Source organism: Oncorhynchus masou, chromosome 18 (genome assembly GCF_036934945.1).
Source record: "Oncorhynchus masou masou isolate Uvic2021 chromosome 18, UVic_Omas_1.1, whole genome shotgun sequence".
In the NCBI taxonomy this organism is placed as follows: Eukaryota; Metazoa; Chordata; class Actinopteri; order Salmoniformes; family Salmonidae; genus Oncorhynchus; species Oncorhynchus masou.
Window position 1 is genome coordinate 42,639,504 of NC_088229.1, and position 12,215 is coordinate 42,651,718.

The following is a 12,215-nucleotide window of genomic DNA, read 5'->3' on the forward strand; positions in this document are numbered from 1 at the left end:
CCAGGATCCTAGTGGGTCAAAAGTACTGTCAAATTGGTACCGTGAGTGCTGAAAGATGGAGACAACTTTGTCTTTCACTTTACGACCACTCGCGGCTCGCTCCTGAAATAGTCACTGATTGGAGGAGAGGTGGTGGGATAGGAGGAGTGTGTGTGTGTGTGTGTGTGTGTGTGTGTGTGTGTGTGTGTGTGTGTGTGTGTGTGTGTGTGTGTGTGTGTGTGTGTGTGTGTGTGTGTGTGTGTGTGTGTGTGTGTGTGTGTGTGTGTGCGTGTGTATGAAATAGTAGCACTAGCTCTTTTCCCTAAATTGGAAGGAAGTTGGAGGACTGGCTAGCACCTTATGCGGGAGCTAAATTGACAGACCCCCTCAAATGAAGCCCAATTACTCTCCACTTCAGCCCAAATCACACTCCGTGCAATTAACTTAATGTACTTAATAGCTCTTCTGCTCTGGAATGTGTGGGTGGGTGGTTGGGTTGTGTGTGTGTGTGTGTGTGTGTGTGTGTGTGTGTGTGTGTGTGTGTGTGTGTGTGTGTGTGTGTGTGTGTGTGTGTGTGTGTGTGTGTGTTTGCACAGTCATGTGTGTAGTATATCACCAGCTATTTTCTCTGTAGGTTCATCTTTGCTTTTCTCGCAGGTTGATGTTTATTGTCATGAGTCTTGCCCTCGAGGCATAACTGAGCAGTTTACGCTAGATAGGCCAGCTGCGAAGTCAAAATGAGCTATATCGTAAAAATGAGCTTTTTGGTCTTTAAGGTTAGGGTTAGGCATTAGGGCTAGCAGGGTGGTTAGGGTTAGATTTAAAATACGATTTTATGACTGTGTGGCTGTGCCAGCTAATCTCCACATGAGTCATCTCAATAAATACAACCTGAATTTTCTCAGAAATGGTTTATTCTTAACCCATTCAAGTCCTTTTACTATATATGGGGCGGCAGGTAGCCTAGTGGTTGGAGCGTTGAGCAACCGAAAGGTTGCTGGATCGAATCCACGAGCTAACAAGGTTAAAAACCTGTCGTTCTGCCCCTGAACAAGACAGTTAACCCACTGTTCCCCGGTAGGCTGTCATTGTAAATAAGAATTTGTTCTTAACTGATTTGCCTAGTTAAATAAATGTTAAATGCAAATAATAATATAGCATCATGTAGACACGTGTGCTTGTGAGAGAGGGGGACAGAAAGAGGGAGAATGTTGCAGGCCTCACTCGCAATCGACTTACATTGAGATTTGCAGATGCTGTACAATATATGGATTTCTTTATATATTGTTATTATATATATATCGGTCCAGACAATTATTACGATTTGAATGTATAATGATCTGAGAAAAAGTCAAATAAAGCTGATAAAATCACTCCATTGAATTTGTTTATACTGCATGCACTCTAGGGGTATGCATGTGAGAGCGAGAGTGTGTGGATTTATTTAAATATTGTTTTTATATTTAGATACTACTACAGACAATCTAATGTGCCTTGCGAAAGTATTCGGCCCCCTTGAACTTTGCGACCTTTTGCCACATTTCAGGCTTCAAACATAAAGATATAAAACTGTATTTTTTTGTGAAGAATCAACAACAAGTGGGACACAATCATGAAGTGGAACGACATTTATTGGATATTATTTCTTTTTTAACAAATCAAAAACTGAAAAATTGGGCGTGCAAAATTATTCAGCCCCTTTACTTTCAGTGCAGCAAACTCTCTCCAGAAGTTCAGTGAGGATCTCTGAATGATCCAATGTTGACCTAAATGACTAATGATGATAAATCACATAAATGTGATATTTCCGTTTTTTTTTTAAATGTATATGTTTGCTAAAAGTGTTAAACAAATCAAAATATATTTCAGATTTGAGATTCTTCAAAGTAGCCACCCTCTGCTTTGAAGACACCTTTGCACACTCTTGGCATTCTGTCATCCAGCTTCACCAGGTAGTGAAGCTGGTTAAAATGTATTTCAATTAACAGGTGTGCATTGTCAAAAGTTAATTTGTGAAATTGATTTTCTTCTTAATCCGTTTAAGCCAATCAGTTGTGTTGTGACAAGGTAGGAGGTGGTATACAGAAGATATCCCTATTTGGTAAGAGACCAAGTCCATATTATGGCAAGAACAGCTTAAAAAAAGCCAAGAGAAAAAACAGTCCATCATTACTTTAAGACATGGTCAGTCAATCCGGAAATGTAATGAACTTTGAAAGTTTCTTCAAGTGCAGTCGCAAAAACTATCAAGCGATATGATGAAACTGGCTCTCATGAGGACCGCCACAGGAATGGAAAACCCAGAGTTACCTCTACTGCAGAGGATAAGTTCATTAGAGGTTCTAGCCTCAGAAATGGGCAATTAACTGCACCTCAGATTGCACCTCACGGAGTTCAAATAACAGACACATCTCCACATCAACTGTTCAGAGGAGACTGCTTGAATCAGGCCTTCATGGTCCAATTGCTGCAAAGAAACCACTACTAAAGGATTCCAATAATAAGTAGTGACTAGCTTGGGCCAAGAAACACGAGCAATGGACATTAGACAACTGGAAATCTGTCCTTTGGTCTGATGAGTCCAAATTAGAGTTTTTGGTTCCAACCGCCGTGTCTTTGTGAGACGTAGAGTAGGTGAACAGATGATATCCGCATGTGTGGTTACCACCATGAAGAATAGAGGATGATGTGGGGGTGCTTTGCTGGTGACCCTGTCTATGATTTATTTAGAATTCAAGGCACACTTAACCATTATGGTTATCACAGCATTCTAGAGTGATATGTCATCCCATCTGGTTTGTGCTTAGTCCCACTATCATTTGTTTTTCAACAGGACAATGACCCAAAACACACCTCCAGGCTGTGTAAGGGCTATTTGACCAAGACAGAGGGAGATTGAGTGATGACCTGGCCTCCACAATTACCCAACTCAACACAATTGTGATGATTTGTAATGAGTTGGACCGCAGAGCGAAGGAAAAGCAGCCAACAAGTGCTCAGCATATGTGGGAACTCATTCAAGACTGTTGGAAAAGCATTCCAGGTGACTACCTCATGAAGCTCGCTAAGAGAATGCAAAGCTGTCATCAAGGCAAAGGGTGGCTACTTTGAATACATTTAGATTTGATTAACACTTTTTTGGTTACTACATGATTCCATATGTGTTATTTCATGTTTGATGTCTTCACTACTGTTCTACAATGTAGAAAATAGTACAAATAAAGAAAACGATATATATACTGTGAGACACCTAAGACAGGGAGACAGGGCGGACAGCTGATCGTCTTCCCAGTGGCAGACCACGTGTAACAACACATGCGCAGGATCAGTACGTCCGAACATTACACCTGCGGGACAGGTACAGGATGGCAACAACAACTTCCTGAGTTACACCTTGAACGCACAATCCCTTCATCAGTGCTCAGACTGTCTGCAATAGGCTGAGAGGGGCTGGACTGAGGGCTTGTAGGCCTGTTGTAAGGCAGGTCCTCAACAGACATCACCGGCAACAACGTCGCCTATGGGCACAAACCCACCGTCGCTGGACCAGACAGGACTGGCAAAAAATGCTCTTCACTGACGAGTCACGGTTTTGTCTCACCAGGGGTGATGGTCAGATTCGCGTTTATTGTCGAAGGAATGAGCGTTACACTGAGGCCTGTGCTCTGGAGAGGGATTGAGGTGGAGGGTCTGTCATGGTCTGTGGCGGTGTGTCACAGCATCATCGGACTGAGCTTGTTGTCATTGCAGGCAATCTCAATGCTGTGCGTTACAGGGAAGACATCCACCTCCCTCATGTGGTACCCTTCCCGCAGGCTCATCCTGACATGACCCTCCAGCATGACAATGTCACCGGCCATACTGCTTGTTCTGTGCGTGATTTCCTGCAATTCCATTGAGCACGTCTGGGACCTGTTGGATCGGAAGGTGAGGGTGAGGGCCATTCCCCCCAGAAATGTCCGGGAACTTGCAGATGCCTTGGTGGAAGAGTGGGGTAACATCTCACAGCAAGAACTGACAAATCTGGTGCAGTCCATGAGGAGGAGATGCACTGCAGTACTTAATGCAGCTGGTGGCCACACTCAATACTGATTGTTACTTTTGATTTTGACCCCCCACCTTTGTTCAGGGACACATTATTCCATTATTCATTATTAATTACTAACATTATTCTGTTAGTCACATGTCTGTGGAACTTGTTCAGTTCATGTCTCAGTTGTTGAAGCCTGTAATGTTCATGCAAATATTTGTTGTTAACAGGTATGTTAAGTTTGCTTGAAATAAATGCAGTTGACAGTGAGAGGACGTTTCTTTTTTTGCTGAGTTTATATATATGGTTTGGACAATCTATATACCAAAAATTATTAAGATCTGATGATTCGAACATGTATTCAATGAAATGTGTATTAAAAACTTGATCCCATGTGTCCAAAGACTAACTAAATATCAGTAAGCTCAATGAACAAGTGTATTAAAGGAAATTCTACATTTCCATTATGAACATGAAAGGGTTCATTATTGTATTATTTTACCTGGCAAGTCAGTTAAGAACACATCCGTATTTACAATGACGGCCTACCCCAGCCAAACCTGGACGAGGCTGAGCCAATTGTGCGCCGCCCTATGGGAATCCCAATCATGGCCAGATGTGATGCAGCCTGGATTCAAACCAGGGACTACAGCGACTCTTCATGCACTGAGATGCAATGCCTTAGACCGCTGCGCCACTTGGGAGCCCAATTGGCTTGCTGCACACTCTACACAACAGCAACTACAGACAGTGAGCTCACTGAGCCTCTTACCAATGAGTTACAGTCAGTGTCAGAGCGGGTCAATATCCTGGTATTAAACACATCTAAAACCAAAAGCTCTGTATTTTGGTTCATTCTCTTAGACCTAAACCTCAACAGGAGTTGAAGAAGTTGAACTCCTAGGAGTAACATCGGATAGTCCGTTTTTATGGTCAAGTCATATCGACAAAGTTGTTGTGAAGATGGGGAGAGGCATGTCTGTTATAAAACGATGTTCTGCATTTTTTACACAAACATCAACTGTACTAGTTGTTCAGGCTGTCTTGATGTCCGGTAATATGGTCAAGTGCAGCAAAGGAAGACCAAGCAAAGTTGCAGCTGGCTCACAACAAAGCATCATACCTTGCCCTTAACTGCACACATAGAACTAACATCAACAATATGCATGGTAGTATTTCGTGGTTTAGGGTTGAAGAGAAATTGACTACTTCTCTTCTAGTCTTTTTTAGAAACATTTGTGTGTTAAAAATGCCTAACCACTTGTATAAATCAAACAGACATACACTGCACCACCAAAAGTATATGGACACCTACTCATCGAGCATCTCATTCCATAATCATGGGCATTAATATAACAGCCTCTACTCTTCTGGGAAGGCTTTCCACTAGATGACGGAACTTGCTTCCATTCAGCCACAAGCATTAGTGAGGTCAGGCACTGGTGTTGGGCGATTAGGCCTGACTCGCAGTCGCCGTTCCAATTCATCCCAAAGGTGTTCGATGGGGTTCAGGTCAGTTCTTCCACACCGATCTCTACAAACCATTTCTGTATGGACCTCGCTTTGTGTACGGAGCATTGTTATACTGAAACAGGAGAGGGCCTTCCCCAAACTGTTGCCACAAAGTTGGAAGCACAGAATTGTCTAGAATGTCATTGTGTGCTGTAGTGTTAAGATTTCCGTTCACTGGAACTAAGGGGCCTAGCCCAAACCATGAAACAGCCCCAGACCATTATTCCTCCTCCACCAAACTTTACAGTCGCCACTATCCATTCGGAAAGGTAGTGTTCTCCTGGCATCCGCCAAACTCAGATTCGTCCGTCGGTCTGCCAGATGAACGCCAGAGAATGCATTTCCACTGCTCCAGAGTCCAATGGCGGCGACCTTTACACCACTCCAGCCGACGCTTGGCATTGCGCATGGTGATCTTAGGCTTGTGTGCGGCTGCTAGACCATGGAAACCCATTTCATGACGCTCCCGACGAACAGTTCTTGTGCTGATGTTGCTTCCAGAGGCAGTTTGGAACTCAGTAGTGAGTGTTGCAACCAAGGACAAACTATGTTTACGCAGTACGTGCTTCAGCACTCGGCGGTCAAGTTCCGTGAGATTGTGTGGCCTACTACTTCAGTGCTGAGCCGTTGTTACTCCTAGACATTTCCACTTCACAATAACAGCACTTACAGTTGACCGGGGGCATCTCTAGCAAGGCAGAAATTTGATGAACATACTTGTTGGAGAGGTGCCATCCTATGACAGTGTCTTGTTGAAAGTTCCTCAGCTCTTCAGTAAGGGTCATTCTACAGCCAATGTTTGTCTATGGAGATTGCATGGCGGTGTGCTCGATTTTATACACCTGTCAGCAATGGGTGTGGCTGAAATAGCCAAATCCAGTCATTTGAAGGCGTGTCCACATACTTTTGTATATATAGTGTACGTACCCCACCAGACACGCCACTATGGGTTTCTTCACTGTTCCCAAAACAAAAAAAGATTGAATAAGTCGCTCAGTTATGTATAGAGCCATGTCATCGTGGAATGCTCTGCCATCAGTGGTTACTCAGGCAAAAAGCTCATTTAGCTTTAAGAAACTGATGAAAAAACCCACACATTGTATCACAGCTCCTCTCCTCTTCTAAAGGTCTAATTTAACTGTATATAATAGTATGATTATGTATATATGAATAGTGTGTAATATTTTTCTTGGTGTCTTTCCAATATATATCTTGTCACGCCTTGGTCTTAGTATTTTGTGTTTTAGTTAATTAGTTGGTCAGGCCAGGGTGTGACATGGGTTTATTGTTTGTTGTATTCTTAGTGGGGTTTTTTAGTTATTGGGATTGTAGCTGATTAGGGGTGTGTGTTACATAGGTTTGGCTGCCTGAGGCGGTTCTCAATCAGAGTCAGGTGATTCTCGTTGTCTCTGATTGGGAACCGTATTTAGGTAGCCTGGGTTTCGCTTTGTATTTCGTGGGTGATTGTTCCTGTCTCTGTGTAGTGTTCACCAGATAGGCTGTAATAGGTTTCACGTTCCGTTTTGTTGTTTTTGTATTTATTAGTTATTTCATGTATAGTTCCGTTATTCGTTTCATTAATAAACATGAGTAATCAACACGCTGCATTTCGGTCCGACTCTCTTTCGACAAACGAAGAACGTCGTTACATATCTCTTATTTTTCATATATGTTTTTTAAATGTAATTTGTATTATTTATTTCTATTGAATGTCCTTTCTCATGTATTTGTATGTTTTATGTGAACCACAGGAATAGTATCTGCTGCATGTGCAGTAGCTAATGGGCATCCTAATAAACTAAACTAAACTTCCTTAATAACAGTGTTTACGAGAAGAGTTTGACATTTTCATTTTCTTATTTGTCTTTTTCGGCTCACGTTGTGACAGCGTTCGAGGCACAGTCCCTGTAAGAGCTGTTTATTAAAACTCCAGCTGTCAAGCAGAAGAAAAATGCTCTTTGCAAATGTATGTTGATTTCTTTTTCTATCCACTGAAAGAAAGAGAAATATTGAATTTCCAGTTTGAAGTACCCCAGTTGTGCCAAAGAGAATGTGTTCTGCACCATTCTGTAGCACTAATGAAATTCACAGCTATAGCTGGGAGTGCTGAGTTATGATGGATGTGTTTGTTTGTGTGTGTTTGTGTATGTATGTGTGTGTGTGTGCCAGCGTGCCTGTGTGTGCTTTGTGTATTTTTGATGAATATACAATATCTGATGATTGTCCCCTGGCTCTGGCCCACGGTATCATTGGTCTCCCAGCCTCTACAGTATATGATGATCTAGTCCTGGAATCAACGCTTAACCAGTCACACCAATGAATGCAGTGGCATGGAAGAAATGATGGTTTACCATCAATGTGTGGTACTTTTCTATACGGCATCACCGTCTACCACAAGGGAACCAACACATATTTCATAACACACTGTCAAGGCAATGTTATTTCTCCAATCTCCCATATTGCTCAATGCTTGAATGTGCTTCGAAAAGATGAAACCCGATTTCAGAAGCAGTAGTAAGACCACAGAGTTAAAACTGACAGTGCCTTACTGTGTCTTGTCTGCAGATCCGTTCGGACCAGGACCGTAACATCTCCATCCGGTACAGCATCACCGGGGTGGGAGCGGACCAGCCACCTAATGAGGTGTTCAGTATCGACCCTGTCGCCGGGAAGATGTTCGTCACCAAACCCCTGGACCGAGAGAGGAGATCGTCGTACCATGTGAGTCACACGCGAGTATTTACGCACGCGCGCGCACACGCATCTGTGTAATGAGTTAGTGACAGGCCGGGCAGGTTGTCCAGATGAAGTGTTGATTGAGAGAGTGAAGGCTGAGGCTAGCTACAGCTACATGACATTGACCAAGTACCAACACTCGCTCTACAGACCATGAGAATGACTCTACCACAATTGGTCACCCACTCATTCATGCTTCGCTCTACAATTGTGTGTCTCTCTCTCTCTCTCTGACTCTCTTTCTCCTTACCCCTCACATCTCTCCATCCTGTCTGACACGCATTTGTTGGACTCAGGGAGCTCGGAGGTCCAGCTTTCCAGGAGGATGCAGGATCGATGGGGTGATTTGTTAGGAAAGGCCAAGGCTTGATGACGTCTGCTTGACTTAAAGCTCAGTCCCAGGCTGGATGGAGGTGAATAGCATCCTCTAACTGTACATCAGTTGGGCGAGATGAGGGGCGCAGGAAGACAGGTTGAGGAAGAGATAAAGCTGTCAGAGCTGGACCTGTGTCTCTGTCAGACACCATTAAAGAACCGAATGTAGCCACACAGTCAGCAACTATACATTGTCCTTTATGTACGTAAGACTGAACAGAACATGAGCTATGCTTTGTGGTAAAAGTCCTCTTTCGTTATCTTACAACTGTAATATCCTTGAAGATGGCTAAATGCTTCCTCAAAGCGACTTTGTAGGCAGCTTTTTCATTCAGCATTGGGTTTTAATGTGCGTTTCTGATTTCATAACACGGATTAAACAAAGACACAAGAAAAGTTTGGAGACCAAAACTTTCTCGTCTTCAAAATAAGCACGCTCCGATTCATAGCAGGCCAGGGCATCCAATCAGATAAAAAAAAAATACTTTCAAAAAAGGAAGAAGTCAGTGTTCTGGGTCTTGTGTTATCTCCATCGGATGCTTGGCCTGTGCCAAGTGCTGGGCGCCACGGTGCGTGGCGTGGTGTGTGTTGTTTCCTCCCTCGTACCCGGTCCCTTTCAAGATGATAACTTTCATTCGGACCCAGAATGACATTTTGGCTTCTTTAAACACGGCTGGTAATCTCTTACTGGCGGTGTTATTGAATGAGGGTGTGGGGGCCACATGCCGCAGCACAGGGGGAGAGATAAGGGCTTGCGGGCTCCCAGGCTGCAGTGTAGCAGAGTGCCAGTGCAGCGCTCGGATATTGAGTGCAGGGCCAGATCAGACGATGCAGAGGGAAAAAGTTAAGTCAAATTAACCTTTGGGAGACCTGGCTGATTCCATTTTTGTGAGATGGAGAGAAGAGGGGAGTGGTGGGCGGCGAATAGAGGGTGGAGGAGAGAGGACGTTCACCTGTCTTAGAGGAGGGAAGTGGATGGAGCTTCCTCCTAATTCTATTTCCCGTCACAAGGCCACAACCCTGCGGTCGGAGGCATCGCTATGACCATCTTATCAGAAGCATCGAAAAGGTGGAGGACCTGCGGCTTCAACTCTCCTCTCAACTTTTTTTTTGTTTCTCTTCTTCTTGAGAATCAGATGGGTCTTGCTATGTCTGCTCCAGGATCCTGTTGATAGTCATCTCAGACATTCTGACAGGCTACATATTTGCCAGCCTTAGCCTGTAGCAGTGGGATGTTAGTCCAGGGGTCCCCTATATAATTCCTAAACCTTCACTATTTCAGTCTAATGGGATATTGTTGAATAAATCCTCTTTTGTGGACTTAAAAGATGCTAGTAAGGTCAAATAGCAGTATGTCCAGTAACATTTCATTTTTCAAATGGAGTCTGTTAGTTTGGCTCTCTCGCTTGGTGCAGTAAAAACAGAGCATAGATGTTTATTGAATCTTAACAGATACTCTATAACTGAGTTATGTTACCAGCGTTTGTCTCCCTCAGTGTTCTTTATCAAAACATTTTTCTTTCAGATATCTGGACATGCTTCCCAGCCTGTATCGATGTGGGCATTAATCCCATGTCCAAACTTTGTTTGAAATCCTAGAGTTGGCTGCTGCTATTGATCTACGACAGGACACAGCTGAGCCTGGCAGCGGGTTCACATCAAATCGCTGTGTTTGTGATGTGGGCTAGAGGTTAAGAGATGTTGGGATTCCCCTTTAAAAAAATAATAAAAAAACAACAGAATGTTGGAGATCCAAGAAGACCAGGAGAAGGATACAAGGAAATAATATTTTTAAGGGAAGTCAGCTTTTTATAAAAGAGGTTGTTGTGTTTGTTACTTTGAAGACACCTGTTCTGAGGATTCAGTGTTGGAGATAAGTATGGACAAAATTGTAGGGTGTGACATTTCTCCCCCAGAACTTTACATTTAAATGAAATATAATCATAGTTTTTCTGGTATATATTATTGGTGCCGGGTGTCCATTGGTCTGCACAATTGATGTATGCAATGCAACATTGTTTATTTCTCTCTGTTCCTGTTGTTTTTCCAGAAATATGCCTTAATGCAGTGTCTAGTACTGGTTGCCACACTGCATATCAAGCATATCATGTTATCGATGTTGAGTTTGTTAATGGTAACTTAACTGACCCTCTCTCTCTCTCTCTGTCTGTCTCTGTCTCTCCCCCCAGCTTCGTGCCCATGCAGTGAACATGAATGGTGAGCGGGTGGAGAGCCCCATAGACCTGTACATCTATGTCATAGACATGAACGACAACCGGCCTGAATTCAAGAACCAGGTCTACAACGGCTCTGTGGATGAGGGCTCCAAGCCAGGTAAACACAGGAAGGAAGGGAGGGAGGGATAAAACACCACCTCTTTCTCACAGGCATGGACGGACCAAAGCTACGATGTAAATCACACTGCAGAGAATACGGAGTTTTACAACAGTCTTTGTACCTTCCTTTGCTATTCTGCGTGAGAAAAACCGAGCCCGAAGAGGATACCGTTCGGGGCTTTTATGTTTATTTTTTTTAATAGATTTATTCTGCTTCACATTCCACTTGATATAGACCAGAGGCATTTATTCAGATGGAGGGCTTCTGTCCTGCAGTGTGCTCATTTAGCCAGCTCTAGTGCTGGGCTGCATGGCCATAAAGCTGTGAATGTTGTGGCTGGAGAGGATATTGAGGATTAAATGTGCCAAGCTGCAGCTGTAGCTCCACTGACTCATTTTATGTGTTCCCTCATGAGGGAGATGTGTGTGTATGTGTGTGTGTGTGTAAGATTGAGAGAAAGACTGATGAGCCAGGACTTATTGCACTAACGGTGATCTGAAATCTGAAGAGGTTTCCTGGGCCTAGCTGTGTACTTTACTTTTCTCACTCACTCTCTCTTTCTTTCTCTTTTTCACTCTGAACCGATTTTGCTACAAACTCCCACCCCAACACAAGGACGTACGCACGCGTGCACACACACACACACACACACACACACATCCCCAAACCTCAGTGGTAGCATGTGTGACATGCAGCCAAACAATAATCATAAAAAAATAGTTTTAGAATCTAGAGCTCCAGTGGTTTCAGTGGGAAGCCAATTACTGAGTTGAATTCGCTTTCAAATTACAGAGTCATTTAGAGCCCTAATCCTGTCAGGCACAGAGCAGGACGCCCGTAGAAAGGGTCCACATTAAGCCCCCTAAGAGTGGCGTTTAATGAAATTACCCAGGCGATGGGTGACACGGTGTGAGTCTCCATCTCTCCTCTCTTTTTTTCTACAGAAAGGGAGACAGAGAGAGAGAGAGATGGGTGGAAGATTTATACTTTCCTTCGTTTGAACCAAACCAAAAGCAAAGCCCCTTTCTGCCTGTCCTTTATCTCTCACTGTGTTCCTCTGGTCTTTCTTCCTCTCCTTTCTCTGAGTCCTTTGGAATCTTCCTTCTCTTTCCTCTGCCCCATTGACAAATGCTGCTTTGAAATGTAATGGAGTTTGAGATGCGGGCCGTGGTGTGTATTATCTCTGGACGGAGCCTGTCGCTGGGATGATATCACTATCTCTGGTAATTAGAATTGTATGGAAACT

At 43.5% G+C, this 12,215-nt stretch overlaps 1 protein-coding gene across 1 annotated transcript in view; it reads left to right on the top strand.

The window, feature by feature from the left end:
- LOC135504639 (cadherin-4-like) overlaps window positions 1–12,215 on the top strand; it is a 362,186-nt gene that overhangs the window by 303,469 nt on the left and 46,502 nt on the right. The window contains exons 6-7 of the mRNA XM_064923378.1: window positions 8,087–8,242; window positions 10,822–10,966. Coding sequence (XP_064779450.1) covers window positions 8,087–8,242; window positions 10,822–10,966 — 301 coding nt within the window. The remainder of the gene's footprint in view (window positions 1–8,086; window positions 8,243–10,821; window positions 10,967–12,215) is intronic.